At 32.5% G+C, this 21,843-nt stretch overlaps 1 protein-coding gene across 1 annotated transcript; it reads left to right on the top strand.

Annotated features, from left to right (window-relative positions):
- The first annotated feature begins 246 nt into the window (after positions 1 to 246).
- Positions 247 to 8,913, top strand: LOC113517484 (7SK snRNA methylphosphate capping enzyme bin3-like). The gene is made up of 5 exons (XM_026902158.3): positions 247 to 1,643; positions 2,903 to 3,093; positions 4,390 to 4,745; positions 5,556 to 5,777; positions 6,384 to 8,913. The coding sequence occupies exons 1-5, from the start codon at positions 619 to 621 to the stop codon at positions 6,939 to 6,941; spliced, it is 2,352 nt and encodes a 783-aa protein (XP_026757959.2). The 5' UTR covers positions 247 to 618; the 3' UTR covers positions 6,942 to 8,913.
- The last annotated feature ends 12,930 nt before the right edge of the window (positions 8,914 to 21,843 follow it).

Here is a 21,843-nt window from a genome sequence, read left to right as displayed (position 1 = left end):
AAAAATATTATTATTAGAATATAATTAAATTTAATTAAATGGTTGGAGATTAATTATAAGTATAGGGGTGGCCTATTTTCTGCCAGAACCACAAGATCATTTAGATTGATTAGTTAATTAATTTTAAAATATTTATCAAGAAAATAAAATATCGATGTTAATTTCGATTGTGATATTCGATTATGTACTCGCATTTAACATCTTATTTACTCTGTCTTTTGCTAAGTATCTCTGTTGATCTGTGGTTCCAATCAAATCTAAGTGTTATGTCCTACGTCTAGTGTGATCTAAAAAAAATATTATAGATGGCCGTTTTCATAGCCGTCTCATTGTACTTTGTGTGATCTTGCGACTAGAAATTTATGTGAATTTTATCGTTTTTGCATTACATTGAAGTTAAAAAGTGTTTCTTCTCAGTAAACGTTTTGTATTTGATAATACTGACAATTATATATTCTATTTTACTCCATTGATAACATAAATAAACAGAATTAATAACCTGTTTACCACCATTGACGGATGTCCTTGCACATTTTGCAATAGACGAAGTGGCGGTAAATTCGATATTTGAAATCTTGTAGTTTATAATGTAGATATTCTTTAATTTAATCTTACGCAATGGGTAGTCCGGAAGAAAGTCAGTTAGCTTGTGACAATAAAAGTGAAGTAGAGACGGTAGAAAATGAAACAGGTGGTGAAATTTCTGAGAATGAGGTGGCCGATTCGTCAGCTTCCTCATTGAATATATCAGCTTGTCAGGATGCTAATATTTCCAAGGAAGATGGCAGTGGTGCTGGTAGTACAAAAAAGGTGAAAAAGAAATCACGACATGGAAAGAAGAGTCATGTGCCACCTAAGGATAATGCTGATCGAAGTACTGTGCGCAGGGTCCATTACACAGCCACTAAATTTAAACAAGCCAGAAAAAGAGCCCAAACTTTTCCGAGTATTTCAAAATTTTTTCTGCCTCATAAAAGGCCACGTAAGGATGCTTTTATACCACCAACAAAATTTCTTCTTGGAGGGAATATCTCAGATCCATTGAATCTAAATAGCTTACAAGATGAAGATATCAATCGAGCCATGAATGCTGTGACTCCAGAGTCATCCCCACTACCTACACCTCCTAGGCACAAAGCTAAAATTGATGTCATTATTCCTCCTAATATTCGAGACCCTCTTAATTTAATGGAGCCGGTGGATAATGAGGAATATGAAAAGCGGTTAGAAATGCAACAGCGGAAACCGCGCAAAAAAGCTAGGATTAGGAGACGTACAACTGACCATGTGTCTCCTTCTAAAGAGGCACCTGTAGAAAAAGTTGAAGGTATTAAGGAACCTCTTCCTCCTGAGGCATCAACATCAAAATCACGGAAAAGGTCATGTAGTGATAGTGATAATTCATCACAGAAAGTCAAGGATAGTAAGAAGTTGCGCCGTATGGATTCATTAGATAAAATTGTGAGTCCAGTGGTACCTCAGCCTGGTGCATGGATGAGAGCAAGACCCCAGCCACGTGCAGTTCCTCCTGAAAGACCAGTATCTCCACATCGTACTAAATTAAAAAGCATATCAGAAGGAGAAAGGAAGTTGCCCACATTTCATCCAAAAAATTCACGCTATCAGTATGGAAATTATGATAGGTAAATATATTTATTGCTTTCTGTTATTTATTGAAATACATGTAGATTAACTGTCATATAGATTTTTCTCAACACATTGTGGTATCATGGGCAAAACAGTATACTCTGTTATGTCTATGGTACTGTTCATGTTTATAGGTGACAGTTAGCACTTTCCTCAGCTTGCATGCCATTCTAAGTTACATAAAAAAAAGATCAAAACTACTATATGCTACTCTGGTAGTTTGGTATAGCAAAGTAATCAAATTAAGTATTTTTTTATTATAGCAAAGCCAATTGGAGTTTTCCTGTGTCTGTTTAAATAACTAGTTTAATCATTTGTATTTAGTAATTCAGACCATTAAACTGTTTACAATTATTATGCACATTATAAATATTATTATTATGATCGCAATATGTGGCAATTAGCTTGTATGCTTGAAACAGTTATGAAAGTAGATAATGTAAGAAATTTGTGTAAGTGTTAGAGGAGACATAGTCTATTCTCTTAGTCTACACTGCAAGTGATCTGGTATATGTATAATGATTTACTATTGGATGATTATTAGTTTGATTCCTGCACAGCACACTTGTATTAGTTTGTGCTTTTTATATGTATTTAAAAAATATTTATAAATATGTTTCTACTGTTACATATATTATTACTAGATTTTATCCATGAGTTTGTCCATGTGACTAGGATATGTTTACTGACTGGGATAAAAATAAGCCTATATTCTTTTCCATACTATATATTATGTGTAAATCAAATTTCATAGTGATTTGTAAAGCTATTAGGGTCCTGTGAGGGTAACAAACAAACAAAAAAACTCACTTTTACATTTATATAATAATACTAGTAGGGATGCATTTAAAAAATATTAAATATATTTTTTAGGTATGTGTTGGTTTTCTAGTAACCATTTTTTGTTTGTTTGGGATTAGGCTATTTGATGTGGAATGTTCAGGGTAATTATTTATTTATTACCATTTTTACCTTGCAATTTCAACCTCGTGAGTGAGTTATCTTCACTGACTGGAATGAAAAGTAGTAAACTATGTTTTTCTCCTTCCTATATAATTTTTTATACCACAAAGGTGGTAAACAGCCTATCTGATGGTAAACAGTCACTGTAGCTTGTTGATGTCTATAACACTAGTGTCACATGTTATATAGTAACCTGTTAAAGTGTTAAGAAGTAACAAACTCAGTTTCACATATTTTTATAATATTTATGAAATACATATGATTATTAATGAAATTGTATATATCATTTCAGGTATTACGGCTACCGAAATTTAAATGCCATGATGGATGTCCGCCTGCAGGTGTTTGAGATGCATAAGCATTTATTTCAAAACAAAGATGTACTGGACATTGGGTGTAATGTTGGTCATATCTCTACTGCTGTAGCACGCACACTTGGCGCTCGATCTGTCATTGGTATAGATATAGACCCTGTGCTCATTGGTAAGTTGAAATTAATAAAAAAATTAACACTAATTAAAAAAAAAGGAAACTATAGGCGTATTTATGGCTTGGGTGAGCTGTGCTCACACCAGAATCGTTTAGTGCCCACCTCAGGGTACAAGCAAAGCTTTTCAAGGATATGTTTGAGAGAACTTATGAACCCTTTCTAGGGGACAGCCACTGCTGGAAAATAATCTTAAATAAATGAACAGAACAAACAGAACTTGTGGGTTTAGAAGTATGAGAGATCTCAATCGGTAGTAGTTAAATATGTATTTAAAGCAATTTAAATGTTGAATAATTATTTCTTAAGTAAATGCAATAATTTTTCATTTTTATTTGATTACTATAGAATGCATGTATGCTATCGTAATTATTTCAATATATTACATAAATTTATGAAAATAAAATTACTAGTTATTGCACATAGTTCTGAAATTGTATTTGTTTCTTAAAATTTTATAAGGATGAACCTTAAAACAAATATTATATCTTTAGATATAGGACTAACTCTATTATTCATAAAAACACAAAACATTATATAAACCTCATTTAGTTGTGTTTTAATAAAGCATATGAAGGTATTTCTTAATAATTGCAATTTTATAATTATGGGTACATCCATCGAGAGTGAGTCACCACCTGCGCGCGGCGCATTTTTTGTGTGGGCACGCTGTATTATATTCGCTCGTAAACGCTGATAAATAGCTAAAATATTGTAAAAAAACGTTAATTGTAAATCACCCTTCCCGATGGAGGTATATTTCTAATAAATTTTGTATAATACTTTTGTGGGCGAAAGGACTGTATGCTGGTATGGAAACGCGGTGTTTTAGAAAAGAAAATATAATTATATAAAAAATATACAAAGCAAACCAACGGAGCAAAAAAACGAACGAAACAAAACTGAACTGACACAGATTTCAAATTATAAACAAACCATCTTTTTAATAAAATTAAAAAAGAAACTAAAAAAGTGTGTCGTGCACAACTTTTTTTCGTAGTAAAACATGAGTTTTATATATATAAAAGAAAAAAAGGAAAGCTATTAAGAAGGAAAACCAATAAAATAGACCATTTCTAGATGGCGTATAAAGATAAAACATCCATTAGATTTTAAGTTATACCTTCAGAAACAGCTGTGAAAACTGCCTCGCATTAATTATTATTATTACACATTAGCAATTGCTAGTCTTATTAAAATCTCTCGTACGAGTATTAGTTTTTCTTAAATGTCTTCTTAAATATTTTTCATGTAGTAAGATATTATATATATATTTCTATTTAACTTTCCAGGCAGAGCAAGAAAAAATCTTCAGTCTTTCATACCAGTTCCATTAGAACCAGTCAAGGAAGATGATAAGAAGATTGATATGGATGATGACAAAAAATCAGAGTGTGATAAGTGTAAAGAAGAGAAATGTGATGATTGCAACCTAGATCATAGCAAACAAGAGCAAGATAAAGGAGAAGATTCTAAGAAAATGGGACGAAAATTCAGGAGGCCAAGGAAAAATCGGAAGGCTATAAACAGACAAGAACCTGGGAAATGCTTCTTTCCTATGTCAATGTCGATGTTGTACGGGCCTCTCGGTGATCCAGCGGCGGACCTGTCACCACCCACTTTCCCATACAATGTTACATTCAAGCAGGTAGGTTTTAAACTTTTTTTACCATGTATCTACTTATATGTTCAGCTTTGTTACGAAAATCGGAATCGAAGACGATCTATGAATGAATGAATGAGTATACTTTATTAGCATTATACAATATCAGGAATAAGCAAGTCAATGTAATTGTATATATGCGTATGTGTGTGTATGTATGTATGTCTATATATAAAAATATAGATTTAGTATATAGAAGCTGGATATAACTTCATAATTATTTATAAAGCTGTATGTACAAGAGCGCCGAGCTGCAGACAAACTGCAAAGCAGTTTCCCGCCACGAAGAATATGTACTGTCTATGTAATTGTTTACTTGAAATAAATAAATAAAAATAATAAATGTAAACAATGTGATACAATTGTATAAGTACAGAAAGGTAGTCTTATTACTAAAATAAATCTTTTCAAGACTTCAAATCTATCTGATAGTTACTATCGCCTATAAACATGAACAGCGCCATGGGCATCAGTGTATACACTGTGACGTCTATTCATATTTATATATTTTATTGTGATTCATGGTTATAATTTTACGTCTAATTTGCTATACCATTCAAAATTAAAAACATGTTTAGCAAAAAAAGAAGGTAGTAATTAAGTTTCTGGCTCTTTTTCTTGGTTGAAAAGTGTTCTCTGACTTAGTTGATATGGTATTATCCTAGCCATTAGATTTATTTACACAAGTAAATAAGTAACATAATATTGAGTTCACAGATAACTATTTATGGCTCGATTGTGTTCTTTCTTCCGTTTATTAAAGGATGCAATTAAGATATAAATATAATTTTACAGGGCAACTACGTGCCACGCGAAGATGTAGCAGTGGGTTCTGGCGAGAGCCCGCAGTTTGATTTGATATTGTGCCTATCTACTACTAAGTGGTTGCACCTTAACTGGGGAGATGCTGGCCTCAAGCGCGCCTTCCGACGTATGTTCGCCGATCTGCGCCCCGGTGGAAAACTCGTGCTAGAAGCGCAGAATTGGGCTAGCTATAAGAAGAAAAAGCGTTTAACGGTAATATTACGTTTTTTATAACTTTTTTTTTATGGAACTTGAATTCACCTGATGGAAAGTGGTATAGTTGTGTATGTACACAAATAGCATTAAAAACCAAAAGTGTTATATATAAATGACTTGTAATATGCTCTAAGTTTATTACTTTAGAAATCAGTTCCTCTACTCTATTTAATTTTTACATGGAATATAGTATGGCAAATAAGCTGACGGCCCACCTGTCGGTGGTGGTAACTATCTTATGAATATATATCATATGAGGTTTCCTTTTTTACATTATTTTTAGTGATGCTGTATGAGAAGATAAAGGAAGGAACCTCAATACTAAAACAAATCATAATTGGTTTTGATGTGCAATTCTGTGCCAAAAATGTAATTTAGTATTAGTACAAGCAATGACTGAAAAGAATAACTTAAACAGACCTCAGAAATTTTTCATTCATTTATTATTAAATTGTTCAGCAAAATCTCGAAATTGTTTGTGGTATATTTTTAAATTAAATATTTCTAATATTTAATAGATAAGATCTTTATAACAATTTATAATAACTTATTTCTTGTCTTCACTTCCTACATATACTAAAATTGGAATTTATTCTTTTACAGCCTACAATTTACGAAAACTTCAATGCCATAGAATTGTTCCCGAATAAGTTCCGCGAGTACTTGCTGTCACCGGAAGTAGGATTCAGCAAGTGCTGTATACTGGGTGTGCCGCAGCACGCCAGCAAGGGCTTCCGACGTCCTATACAACTGTACATTAAGGGAGACTTCACGCCCAGCAAGGCACGGTGGTCAGATGCGTATGCACCATCCTCCCACCACCGGCAGGAGGCCGAGTCCCCGCGGCGGACTGTGTACGCTCCAATGGCGTCGGCGTACCGTCCTAGTGACGATGCACCCTCTTGTGGTGCAGCCACGCCTTACTCGCCTAACTTGGACTGTTGTGCTGACGATTCCCCATTCTACAATCCAAGAAGTGATTCCTATGCGCCGTCGTATCAACCGCCGCGGCCGACGGTATACGCGACGCTACCATCGCCTTTGGGGAGTGCATCGCCAGCGGCTTCCCCCGCCGCCTCCCCCGCACCTCACGCATCCCCCGCGCCGGACCCTATGTCGGCTCGCGGTTTTCCTGAGCCCCAGCGTCCGTACGATGATTGAGAGCCGCCAAGCGGTCCTTCTGTAGGCGAATTTACAAAAACTATATTATTTGAGCCATGGTTTAGATTTAGATGAGCTTTTGTCCATGTAAATCTTTTGATAGTATTTAATCTATTTATAGTAAAGAATTTTATTGAAATAGCAACTAAACTTTGTTGGTTAAAACCAATCTCGGTTCACTTAGTTCATTTATTACATCTACTGGGTGAGTTTTACAGTATTCCAATACGTTCACGCATTCTTTTTTTTTTACAAAGATATTTTAAAAAAGAACTACGTGCATTTATTGAAGCTATTCTCTTTCAGTATTTTTTTATTGACTTGGCTGAAATTAAAATTACTAGACAGTTTTATAAAATTTTTAGTTTCTTCCAAACCCATTGTTGACATGTAGCTCGATAGATTTTTTAAAATCATATGTAGTAGAATATATTAAAATAAATAAAATTATAAATTTTTGACGCATGATTATTCTAAAGGCCGGATGAATATTTGTGTAGTCAAATGAATGCCAATGCAAATTAGTTATTATAGGTGCTATACTTTATGCTTGTTAAGTACTGTATTGAGTATGCATGTTTACAATATAATTGTTTGTTTTTTATAAGAATACAATTTATATATATAAATATATATTATAATGAACCCAGCATGATTTAAAGTTCTTCTTGTTTAACTGTTCAAATTGCGATGTAAATGATTATGAATTTAATGTTTCTTGAATTAGTTTAAGAGCGTTCACAACTTGCTTGCGAAGTGTAGCTACGTCGCTTTTATTTATTTATTTATTTTTTATTGCACAATAAAACTTTGTACAAGTGGCGAGCATAATGCCATATGGCATTCTCTATCAGCTAACCATTAGGTAAAAACAGAAAGCGTATGAAGGGCAGATATGGTGAAAACTATCTGTTAATAAAAACAATTTTACAAGCGAACTCTAAAACTAATCATGCAGTAATATTTTTATAAAGTTGCCACTGAAAACTTAAATTTTGATTTATATGCGCTGTTTAAATAATTAATCTGAAGTATTGAAAAATGTTCAATTCTTTTTGAAAAGTAAAATAAATACGACGTTGCCATATTTCGTTAAGCTAAAGTATAAACGCTATTACTGTTTCTTCATAAATCGAAGAAAAGTACAAATCTCTGTGAAATAACAATGGCCTCATTTAATTAGAAGGCTTCGGTTGGCGTCTTGTTCTCTTAAATTCATATTTTTAGAATTACTTGGCTTCACTCGTCCTTCCAGTATTTTTCTGGTCTCTATAGTAATGTACTGGAACTAGTTCATTTTGATTGTATACAGTATAAAGCTAATTTGACTAGGGTTTTTTTACAAACTGAGTGAAAATTGATATTAACTAAATAAGACTAGCATTTGTATTATAGTTAATTATCTGTCCTATACCATGTTTTTTCATTCAAATTTTTTACTAAACTAGATATTGATAAGCAAAGATTTACATGAAACAAAGCTCATTTATTACAGAGTAACTCATGACTGAAGTAGTAGCTTTTGTAATTACGCCTCTCATCATGGACCACTGTTGGAATGAGTGGACGTGCCTTTAGCATTTACGATGCACGTATGTTGATACGACTATTTGATGGTGTTCTATAAAGTTGGAGTTCGTTATACTTGGCTGGTCGGGAATAGGCGAACGCCACCTTTTAAAAATAAATTAAACCTGTGATCTAGATAGCGTCGGATCTATGTACGTGCCTTTTTAATATGTGTTGGTGTTAAATGGTTTCACCACTTTCGTTGGTAGGGCGGGTATCACTTCAGTATAAGCGTGGATCATGAAATGGTCACAGTGATTCCCGATTTAAAGCACGTCTCGTCATTTCTGAGTTCCATGTCTCCCGCCTTTTTTTTAATGTAAATATTGGTTTAGAACCATAGGATTATGTTTCTTATAGGCTGAATGTATTTTATAATATTATACTCGCCCATTAATCTAATTTTGTGTTTTTTATTTACCCCTTTATTATATTCTAGTAGACGTAATGTACAAATAGTATTTTTTGTAAGAAAGTTCAGGAAATACGTAGGTAGGTAGGTAGGTATAGTGATACAGGTAAGGAAAAGACGGTGATTTTATCATAAATTTCATACGATTCGAGGTATTTATTGCGTTACACAGTTTTTTTCTTAATTCTTGGAAAGGAAATTGACTAATAATAGTAATAGGTAGATGTGTTAGCTTATATACAAAATATTATTAAAAATATTCATCGAAGGTACTTCAATACGAATTGGCATAATAATTGTATTTGTTCATAGCAAAACTACTATACCATATATTACTACCAATACTAATAAACTATAAGACTGCACATCTTAGCAGTATATTTTTTATATATAGATGTGAATGTGACAAGAGCAATAGAAATCAAAAATAATTTTTAAAATTTTTTTCTATTTATTCTGGCACTACGCAAATTCCACTACACCGTTAATGATGTTTTAAACTTGAATGTAAAAGATCTAGGTATAAAAACAAGGTGATGGTTCAAAAGGCATAAAATAAGGATTCACAATGATTAAAAAAGAATTGTCGTGCTCAGGAGTAAAAATAAATGACTGTGTTCCGTGACAATAGCTTCGTTTATGTTTATAATATTCTGACCTCAATCTCATTGAATACGCTTGAAACAAAATGTATACTTAGTTATAAAGTTAGAACCTGAATGAGTTATGCGTGAATTGAGTAAGCCTAATTTTGTTAAGTAAGTAGGTAAATAGGTACTTATTAGTTTAAGTAAACTAAAAGCAGAAAGTAGTTCACATAAAATTGTGAAAGCAGATTTTGCTTCATTCTTCTTATGTGTATTGTGTACTAAACACAAAGAGGATGGTCTGATATACTCGTATAATGTATCTGTGTATGAGTTTATTTTAATGGATGATAATGGAATGGTAACCTCGCTTGCGCTAACGGTATTGGCGAGGCACCAGTGAGGAATGATAGGTGAGAATGAAAAGGCAGGTAAGTTAGCCCATCGTGATAAATATACAGGTTTTCATAGAGACCATGTGTAGTTTAACCTGGCAGAGTATATTGCTAACAAAGGGACTGGTAATCCGCATTACTAACAATCTCTAAACTGGTAAGTAGTAATATAGTTCTTACCAACCCGTGAACCGTTATTCCAGTTTTATACGTAGCTAGTATAAAAGTTGGGTAGATAAATCAAAGGTTTATGTTCAGGAATACAACTGTGAAAACCGCACCCAAATTGGTGCAGTAGCTTTTAGCGTGATACCGGAACAAAGAGACAGACAGACACAATTTCTAAAAATGATCGTTTTGGCTTTTATTAGTCTTGCTATTTTTTCTAAAACATTTTCCATTTACAAGTATCTCGTCTAGTTATAATTTTATTATATTAGTAAGATAGGTGTAAAATGAAATTATTAATTCGAATTGAAGGTTATTACCAGTCTATACTCATGACTTTGTCCCCGTGACCAGTTAATTGATCGGGATAAAAATTAGCCCAGATTGTCTGGGTTGTAAGGTAACAAATAAGCGAACTGCTTTCATGTTTATGATATTTGTAAATCTTTTTTAAGTAAGTAATTTGACTTACTTTTATCTGTGACACAGATAATAAAAATAAAATAGGTATTATTAAAAGGCTTTAATGACAAGCGAACAATTTGAACTTTTGTACTCTATGTACTCGTACCTAAGTAAATAGCAGAATACTTATATCTATTTGTAGACATCTACAGTTAAGTATCTCATTATGTTTCGAAGGTTCGGCAACATCGTCATCGTTTTGTTCGCTTCATTATTACATCAGACCCTTTCGAAAATTAATTTTGTGATGGCAAAATTGTATGCTACCTGAGTATTGAAATACCTAACGAAAAGTTTTTTCAATGAAAAATAACCAACATTTTTGCTGGTACGACATATACCTATAAAAGTAAGTTTTAATAGATAAATATAGATTGCCACCTTGTCTCTAATATTGTTTTACGCAAACAGGGTATCAATTAGCAAATATAGGTGAAGATGAAGTTAGGTCAGTTACCCTATCATGATGAATTTATCAGGTATTGACGGTGGTTTCCAGAGTAGCTTAGATATTGCTAGCAATGGAGTTGTAAGTTCCCGATATTAATAATCACCTTCCTTAAATGTAGGTAAGTAACCTTATATGCAGGCATATAATCATTAAGTGCGTCATTATACATAGTAAACTCATCAGTACAGAAAGAGAAGGAAGATTATTAGTAGATGCTATTGATATTGGTAGATTTCCTTCAATAATATGTAGGTATGCAGATTCGATTTCTAAAGTAAATATAGATCTACTACCTAGTTGGAATTTCAATAATATTGGTGAAATTAATTGCCGTTTACGGAGTTAGCAGTTCGGTTCGTTCATGATAAGTATTTTACTATTGATCTGTGTTCTAGGGCCATTAAACTGTATTAGGTACCTATCTATTGTATTCAGAACATAAATCTCTTTTCTATATTCCATTGTATCGAGATAATAGAGTGCTTTGGGTTATCTATACAAAACGTTACTTTCGTCTAGTAAGTAGGTGTGTTTAAATGTAGCTAATAAATATCTATGTAGGTACGTAAATAATAACTAATATTAACATAATATAAAATATCGAATGACTAACTATACAGATTGTTTACATTTTATTGAATGACATAAATGCTGGCATTTTTTTTATCTATTGTTGATGAAGCCAAATAGGTAAGTAAAAAAAAAAAAAAAAAACTATGTATATGCACACTACATGAGATTCCTAATGGATATAAGGTATTTATTGACTATTAACGACGTTAGTTACATACCATTTCTATCTCTGGAAATCACAGTGGGTGTTGTTATTGTACTTTTTTTTCGTAAAGATTTCCAAAATCCGTATTGGTTTTTATAAAATTATAAGTCAATTATTAGTACAATGTTTATTGTTCGCTATGCTCTGGCTTCGCTCCTTCAAAAATTATTTATTTTCTATATTAATTAGCATCCTTTCGTTATGTTTTTTGAAATTAAAAGTAGGTATCGTTTTATTATTTAGTTCATAAATTATATTTAGATAAACATTTTTTGCAATATTAACATAAAAAGTTATATTCTCTTATACATAGTATACCTATTACAATAGAACTTAACAAATATGTCAATATAAACGAATAACTGAATCTAGCATAAGATTGTATACAGATGTCCAATAGTACAAAGAAGAGGTCAATTAAAATTTTAATTTTCGTGATTTGTTTAATGCAACTTAAAAGCGCAAATATGCTGTCGCCTGTGTATTTATGAACAGTACTAACAGTACTACAGTATACATATCACAGAGTATACTGTGACGCCCATATTATCTGAGAACCAAGGTATTAAGTTATTGTAAGCTATAATTTCTCTGTCATATCCCTTACCCTTTTACCCAAAACACAGCAATGCAAACACAGCTGGTTAACGTCAGAAACATAAGTAGGACTAAGGTAACCAAATGATGAATGGTTTATGAATTAACATGATTATTTAGATTTAGGTAATATATTTGCATTAAATCAATTGATTGAATGTTTCGATTTATTATTAATTTCACTATTTAAAGAGTTTCTTTAATAATTTCAGCAAAACTTGGTTACCTTTTCATTAAGTTCCATTAAAACAGACTATATATAATTTTATTACATTCCACTCAACTGAATTATAATTGCGCAGTAATGTAAGTAAGAATAAAGGGAGCAAGCAGTTAATTATGAGAATCCTTGCTCTTACAAAGTAAAATTATAAATGAGCAAGAAAAAAATTTGATTTTATTTATTTTTAATGATTAAGTAATATTAAATCCGAGTTTGTTAGCGTAAATTATAAATCTATTTATCTATATATGTATATTAATAAACTAAAAATTGCGAGCTGGTTTTAGTTACTCTATAAGTATTTTTTTTCAGAATATTAACTAAAATAAATATTGGTGGAGAGATTGAGATTCACTAATATACTTATAACTGTATTTAGATTAAACCGCTATGACTGCAATAAACCTGAAATCGAAATCATTAGCATCCTTATATGAAAGTGATCTAACATTAAAACAATAGTTTTTATCCTTAGATTATATTTATATATAACTGATAGACTGCAAAATATTTTGAGCCTCTCATTCTAACTTGAACGTTGAACAGGCCAGAGGAAGACTGTACGAAGCTCGCCTGTATGGATACCACTGTCCTCTGCTTCATTGGTAATTCTACCGCCAAGCTGCTGTGTTTGCGTGATATATTTCTCAATTCTATCATCCTCAGTGTTGACAACGTAAAAGGATGATTTGCACCAAACCGCTCGCATCGAATTGGAACGGAACGGATAAACTTATCTTTAAACGATATTGAATCGTGTACGCCATATTTAAACTCTATATTATGCCGAAAGTATGCAGCGACACTCGATCTGCGCCGAATCCGATTGGATATTTTCGGCCGTCGTCGCGTGCAATCAAATCTGTGGCCGGTTGGCACCATTCATTTTTCTTTTTTCTTCTGCGATTTATGATTATTTTCTTATTCTATTAATGCAATAGCCTACAAATACTACATACGTGAACTTCAAACGTTTTCAAAGATTAAAACATGTCAACATGGTAGGAATGAAACTGTTTGACTAGGCGCAGAAACGGATATGATCGCAAGCCATGGTACGGAGCCGATCGTATGCGTCGACATCCTGCCGGACACGATCGGCTGTCGTATCACATCCATGTCTATTCGTATCCTTTTATTTATTAGGAAATTAACCCTTAGACATTTATAGGTGTCGGATTTTTTTATGTGATGAAAACGGAATGCCATTCCTGCTTGCACTATCGGTATACGGTGGTGAGATACCAGTGATTGATGAGGTCACTTGAGTCATCCCGACGAAATCATTAATTCTCTTAGTCCTTAGGAGATTTAAAACTTTGATGTTTTGTAGAAAAAAAAAAATTATCTTTACATAATATCTACCTGCATATACACTTGATTTATCTAATGGTTAGCGGTCAACGTTAAAGCCATTTCGTGGTGTGAAAGGCACGTTAAGCCGCTAATCTTGGTTATTATCATCACATCGAAATAGCACGGTAGTCTTCAAAGCAGCCTGGAGTTAGTATGATATCTACGAGTATATTACAGATTTGCGAAAATGCATGAGTTGGCCTATACTTTATTCATCGCTCAAATTAGCTAGAATTCCGCGAAATTCTATATTTAAATTGAAATATAAAAAAGACAAAAATTATGATTGTGTGAAATGAATAATATTATTTATATTTAAGGAATATTTACTTAGTAAATAGACTCAATGACATAAAATATGTTTAAATTAATAACGTAAAGTAATAGGTATTTACAGATTACCGCTCATTACTTAATCATATTTACATTATATTAATCACACAGATTAGGTCGGTATTTAGTAGTTAAAATGTAAATATTTGATGCGCAGTTAGATTAAAAATTTAGAGACGTATGCCGATTTATGACAAGTATGATTTATGACACTTACAGCGTCCATTACGTAACTGAAAAGTTTACTTTGGGATAAGATCGTTTCATTACACTAATATATTCGTAATTAGATTAGTAGGTACTTTTTTTTTTGATTTTCATTAACGGAATACACTAATATATTGATGAATGTAAACAGGCCCGTTAGATCATGATGAATTCCTTAGGTTAACCATGATTTTCCAGAACCGCGAAGAAGTCGACCTGGTTGGGTATATTGCTAGTAATGGGATTCTCAGTTTCCATTACTAACAATCCCTTTCCCACCAAGATTAGTATGTACTTGAAACGTTAGATAATTTTTGGTTTTATACCATTAGTTGCTTTAATAAGTATCTCGTGTTCCATAGTTTATGGTGTATAAGAGTTGTTAATTAAGCAATCACTTAGGTAAGTTATGATAATTTGCCCTGAGCTATTTTGTTTTGACCAGGTTACACCAACCATGGTCACGAGTTGACTGATGTAACGTCACAACATGACTATGTGGCCACCCCGTATAGGCAAATAGTGTAGGAAGACTGCCCCACTAGATGGAGCTATTAATAAATGGAACCGATTATATTAAATTATGTATGTTAGGAATAGTAATCACCTTCATGATATAATTCAGACTATTTGCTTTCATCCATTTAGAACTGCATATCGAGCAGTGATGTCGAGTGTGGCGTGGATTTTGTCAATTCAGTGTAGTGGACGAAGAAATGAGTGGAGAGTCTGGAGCTAAACTGTTTACGGAAAAACCTCAAACTTTCTAAACATAAACCTTTTGTAACATGTTCCAATAAACTCAAAAGAGGAAGTTAAGGCATTGTTAGTAATAGTAAAGTAATGACAATATATTAAATTAAGGCGACTTTCATGCGATCCCCCTGGAAACCATCCATTCGCTTTGATGAAGCAACTGACCTGAATTCATCCTCACTTATCATCTGTCACTGGTATTCCACTAGCGTAAACTGTTAGTGCAGGTGGGGTCACTATACCATTTTCATTATTCATAAAATACAAATATATCCAATAGTTCATTCAACTGGCGAGTAGTAAAGAAGAAATTAATAGGTTCTAAAAAGTAATAGGTTTCCCTTCTTGAAAATTAATAATGCATTGTTGAACAAATGAGTACTATCCTACGCAATTATTTGTCATTGATTATTGGAGCTGGACTCTTCCGCGAGGTAGCCCTCTAATATTTAATTAAGAAGTTCTGAGTATTGCTTACAATCAAATATAAAGTTGGGCGCAAAGTCACTGACTGATTGGCGCTCGGGCGTCCGTTGCCGTGAACTCCTTTTGGGGACACGCTTTATAATATATACCTAATAAGAAATACCTGGAGTAGATTATGTTGACAAACCATTAATATTTGAATAAGAGTTGATTAATCTTTGCTTATGTACCTAATAAATTATTTATATTTATAATAAGTTTACTATTGTAATCTTTTGGAGGAAACAATAAAGAGTATCTATCTATCTAATAAGTACGTTTAGGGGGGGAAGAGATTGTTGGAAATGCAGACTACCAGTTCCATTGCTAGCAATATACTCTATCAGGTCAACCTCCACGCGGTACTCTCTGGAAACCATCGTGCTGAATTCCAGATGGGCCATCACAATGGGCTAACTGACCTGCTTTTTCATTCTTACCTATCATCTCTCACTAGTGTCTCGCCAGCGTAATACCATTAGCGCAGGTGGGATTACCATACAATTTTTTTTTTTGATGGGTGAAAATGGAATAGTAACTCTGCCTGCGCTAACGGGATACGCTGGCGGAGCACCACTGAAGGGTGATAGATGAGAATGAAAACAGGCCAGTTAGCTCATCATGATGGATTCCTCAGGAATCAACCATGATAGTTTCCAGGGGGAACCGCGAGGAGGTCGACCTGGTTGGGTATATTGCTAGCAATGGGATTCTCAGTCTCCATCACTAACAATCCCTTTCCCCCCTACCATACTATAATCATCCATTAAAAAAAAATAGGTACGTTTGTCTTTTTGGATTTGTATATTATGCAATTTTTTGTAATACAGTGTAGGCTATACTAACCTTACCTTGATATTTGTAATAATAATCGTTATATACTTATGAATATAATGATAAGGTATTATCATGTAACTATTAGTATCTAGAGTATAATATTATACTCTTATCGGAAGTGCTTTGTTCTCGTACCAAGAAGGTAAAAAGGGATCGTCCATCCCTTTGTCACAGTACTATATTTCAGCAATGAATGTTATTGATTTGAAATTTGGAATAGCTTTAGATACTTAATGTTGACCAAGTATTATTTTTAAAGATAAATATATATTCTTTATTGCACTAAAACTAAAAAAAATGTTTTTTTTTTTTTTACAGAAGATTTAAAATCCGAATACGGTAAAAGCTTAGATTATATAGATAGAGCATCAAGCTTCAAAAACGGGTCAACTTCTTGTCAGCTAATTGTAAAATATTTATTATATATATATATATATATATATATATATATATATATATATATATATATATATATATATATATATATATATATATATATATATATATATATATATATATATATATATTCTTTATTAAAAAGCACTGAAACATATAGTAACAACAATAAGTTAATAGCAATGTTAGCAAAGGCGAATTTATCTCTAAAAGAGATTTCTTCTAGTCAACCTAACACAGTGGTATAGGAAATAGTGAGTGGGCAGTAAAAGTGTAAAACAGAAATTAAAATAAATATTTACATATATGTACTTATGGATAAAATGTATCTTGATGTATTAAATAATAAATTAAATTTGTGCTTTCGCATTAAAAAGATGCAGAAATTATAAGACAAAATAAATAAAGGAAACACTCATAAGTCATATTTATCATTTAATAATTTAATATTTTTTATTAATCTCAAATGAACTTTTATATAAACAAAATAGAAAACTATTTACAGATTATTTTATCTATGCTCAGAACTCTTGACGTGTGAGTTCAATTTACATTTGACAGTTTTTTTTATTATTCTTTTGATTTTTATTGTGTATGGAATAACTAGATAGAGTGACGATCTCAAATACATTGCAGGGAGTTAATGCAAAAAAAGATGCAGGTGTCTTAGAGTTGTTCTAGGAGGCCTATGGAGCAGTGGACGGATAATGGCTGAGATGATGATAGAATAACTTGTTTGACTAACTAACTGACTTTCTGGGGAGTTCTATTTGCTAAGTACATACTTACTTGCCTAAATAGTTCCAAGTGAAACAAAAGACTCTCTGTCAATAAATCTGAACCTCTGTGGGCACTCCAGTGAAATACCACCCTTTTGTGAGTTCAGTGATAACTAGCAGAGTGCTCGTGAGTTATGGACTTATATTACCTGCCGCAGCTGATGAGTTTAAAGGTATGTTCTAGGAATGGCAAGCTTCACACATACCTTTACTATTTATTGTCTCTTTGAATAGAATGCACTGGAAAGTAACATTTCGAAACATCCAATCAACGAATCTATTTTTCAACCGACTTCGAAAAAAGGAGTTTCCCAATCAATTCAGTCGTATTTTTTATGTTTGTTATCTCATAACTCAGCCAGTTTTAAAACGATTTGGGGAATCCTTTTTTTTATCTGAAAGAATATACTTATAGATTGGTCCCATAAAAATTTTATCAGAATAGGTTCAGCAGTTTAGTTTTTAGATCAAAATAACTAGTTTTGTCACAATTGTAATCGGTTTTTTGTAGGACATTTTTTTTATTATTACTTGTGCTATTTTTAGATATTACCAAATTATTATAAAATAATGAAATGAATAAATTAACCACCCCATATGGCGAGGTCAATTTATTTATTTGTTTACGTTTTTATTATGATCTATTTAAACAAACTACATCTACTCTACTCCTCTTCACAAGTAGCAAACAAATATACCGGAGATACACTTTTGGTATTGCAATTTTGAAAAAGACTAAGATGCCGGATGATACTGTCTTGTTTTATCTCCTACATGTGATAACAAAAACGTATTTATCGATGGACTAGTTTACTTAGTTACTTATCTAGTACACAGAATAATTACTTTTCTTTTTTGATGGCACTATCATCCAGATAAGTCTTACAAATGCCCTTACTTGCCATTTACTATACCTACTCCACAATTACGTCCACAGGGAGGGCAACTTATATTCCTGTTGCACTGTAACCTACAGCAATTATTTGCTTTTATTAAATGCTTTCATTTTCTTACAAGCTGTACCTAAAATGATATAATGGCGTTTATTGTAAACTAGCCCACCCCGCAAATGTTGTATTGCCAGGTTCCAGGCATAATTTTCCAAAAAAAAAAAAAGAAGTCTAAGAGATTTCAATCAATATTAAAAAAAAAAAAACAAAATAGGCGAATTGGTCAAGCCGTTTTTAAATTTTGCGTTTAGTAACACATTTAGCGATTCATTTTATTTGTACAAAATTATTGTAGTGATTTAGGTATTTTTCTTACCGAAATCCACCATTACCGCCCATATCAGATTAGCCGCTTATTTATGATAGAGTAAACACCCAAACAATTTTATCGTACAAATGGTTAAAGTTATAGCTAATATTATAACATTATTGCTAGCTACTACGTTGTATTTTTTTTTATTGTGGCATCTGATTTTTACATCTAAATTTATCACTGTCAGATGTCAACGTGATATAATAAATGAATTTAACTACGTAATGCGAGCTTTTTTTTTTTGTATCGCGAAGGGGGTCGTCGGTCGTTACATTGAATTTTGTAATGTCTATAGGGCTGTTAACAAAATATTCTGTGTTCATGGTTGTAGACGACGACGGTTATCACTTTCCATTAGATGAGTCGTTAGATTATTTGCATAACAAAATTGAGAATTTTTTTCATATATTGAATACTGTATTAACTGAACGTTCAAAAATATTTTTTAAACTTCCTCATTTATTAAAATTAATGAAATCAGCATCTTAATAGAATTATTTCTGAAATTAGCGGCAAATGGACTTCCATTAATATTTACTAAGCAATAGACTGTAATTTAGGCAAACATAGAGTTATACAGCTGTTGTACTTATAAATTTTAAATGCATTCATTTTATATTATTACAAGGGAAAAGTTCGATAGACGGTAATCGTTGAAACTGCTTCAAACGCACAAAATTTGCTCCCTTTGCAAGTTATAGACGATAAATTCGAACTTTATCGCCCTGAGACGTACGTATTGAGTATAAATGCGTTGGTATTGCTTTTGTCCAAACTTGTTAAATCGATTCTTTATCAGGGTCCAATATTGCAGTTGAGTCAGCGGATGTAACCTATTTAGTACCTATCATTAAGCCCAACTGGGTTTTATGTATTGAATAAAACGGACCAGAGTCCAATATTAGTCTAGACAATTTTCTTATCTTTCAGCCAGAGCTGGGAGATAAGAAAACTGTCTAGATTTCTAGAGAGACAGTAGAGTAGATTAAACTTGTATGATAGATAAAATTAGTGTAGGAAAAATGATAATGTGGCTGATTGACAATGCAAAGTCTATAACGATAAAATCAAACGACTCAAAGAACTCTCGTTAGAAGCATGACATTTTGTGTAAAGGTTATGTGAGCAACTCGATGGGATTTTTCCTCAATTCCCATGGGTACAACGGCCAAAAACGTGTTATACCTTACCTATTAAATGTAACACTTGACGGTTACATTTTTTTTTGTAAATTATGAGTTAATATACGAGTATAAACAAAATTGTAAAAATCGTTGGTTTTTTGGTTTGTGAGTAGGAGATAAAAAGAGAAAAGATTATGTTTTTTGTTTGTACAAAAAATATTTCATAGATTTACAAAAAAATCACCCATTTCTATAGGTACTATAGGTAGCTTTCTAGCTATATTATCCACGAAAAACATGGACTGTACTTTTCTAAGTATTACCCGTGCAAAGCTGGGGAGTCGCTAGTTTTTTTATGTAGATACTCAATAATTTGCCTTATCTACTAGATTTTAGTGGATTTTTCGTACGCTGATAATGAAATTCTTTCTGAATAGAATACGTGTGTACCTATATCAACTAAACACGAGTTGATTTCATAAGTATTCTTGTTTTCCAATTCGCTACGCTATATAAACAAAAATGGTTAAGCGGGATTCAGGGCCGAGCCTCGTGGATATGTATTTAGGAAATTTTATTCTATACAACAAATAAATTATTTTATTATAATATCTTAAATGTAGAAAATATTGGTGTCAAACCACGATATCTTTGTTTTTGTCGTCTGTCGCATAGAAACAAACTCTGAAGTGGACGTGACCGATATTCTTTTAAACAGTTTTCTTAAACACTTTTACAAGAAAGGATCTCTTCGTTTTGTCTATACTTTGTTGTGTGTTCGCGGAATATTATCTAATATATATAGTAATTTTCTTCCTTCTTAGTACAGCGGTATAGTACCTATTTGTAAAAAAAGTTTTTTGGTCAATTATTCTCAAATATTTAATAGGGTTGGATTTCTTACTATTTGTACTCATATTATGAAATGTGTGGGCCTACCTACTAGTTTTTATTATATTGAGTGTTACGTTGCAACAATCGACAAGTATCCTTTTTAAGACATTTTCATTAATACTTGGTAGTACATAATTTAGTCTTAGAAACCATACTTTATTGTCTCAAAAAAGACTTTCTGACATAACGAGAGATGGTTAGCGTTGCTGGTAATATTTTGATGCGTGGAACCCTGAATAAGTTGTATAACTGATCTACTTAGTTGCTACATCATGCGGCCTGATGTACGTGTGGATATTCTTTAAGCGTCTCCAGTACATAATGGTAGGTGCGAGTATATGTAATGCGTCTTTTCCTTATATTTCTTGCCGACAACCATGTTGGCTAGATTTTATCTTTGCAGAAAAAGTGAATTTCATTACACATAATATTTTGTTTAGCATTTTCTCCTTGTGACTGTTTTGATATTATTTTATGTTCAATATCAATTTCGTATACTTTCATTCATTTTTTCATTATGCATTGCCTGTTAAAATGCGAGAGAAGAGATTTTTTTTTATTTTTTTTTATACAACTTAGAACGGCAAACAAGCTGACGGTCCACCTGATGGATTATTATTAATGCGGACTGCTGAATTCCAGGCGTATTCATTACGATGGGCTACCTTTTCATTTTCAGCTATTATCTATCTGGTACCTCACCAGCGTATACCGTTAGCGCAGTTGGAGTTACCATTCCATTATTAGTCATTAAAAAAATGTTGTTATCGACTGTTATTTAGTGCTTAAGTAGATATCACATCAACTGATACTGTTATCGCGATATCTCTTTTAGATGCATTAAAAA

This window comes from Galleria mellonella, unplaced genomic scaffold, assembly GCF_026898425.1.
Source record: "Galleria mellonella isolate WM207_F2 unplaced genomic scaffold, CSIRO_AGI_GalMel_v1 utg78, whole genome shotgun sequence".
Lineage (NCBI taxonomy): Eukaryota > Metazoa > Arthropoda > Insecta > Lepidoptera > Pyralidae > Galleria > Galleria mellonella.
The sequence above is the reverse complement of the archived record's forward strand: the minus strand, read 5'-3'. Positions and strand labels throughout refer to the sequence as shown.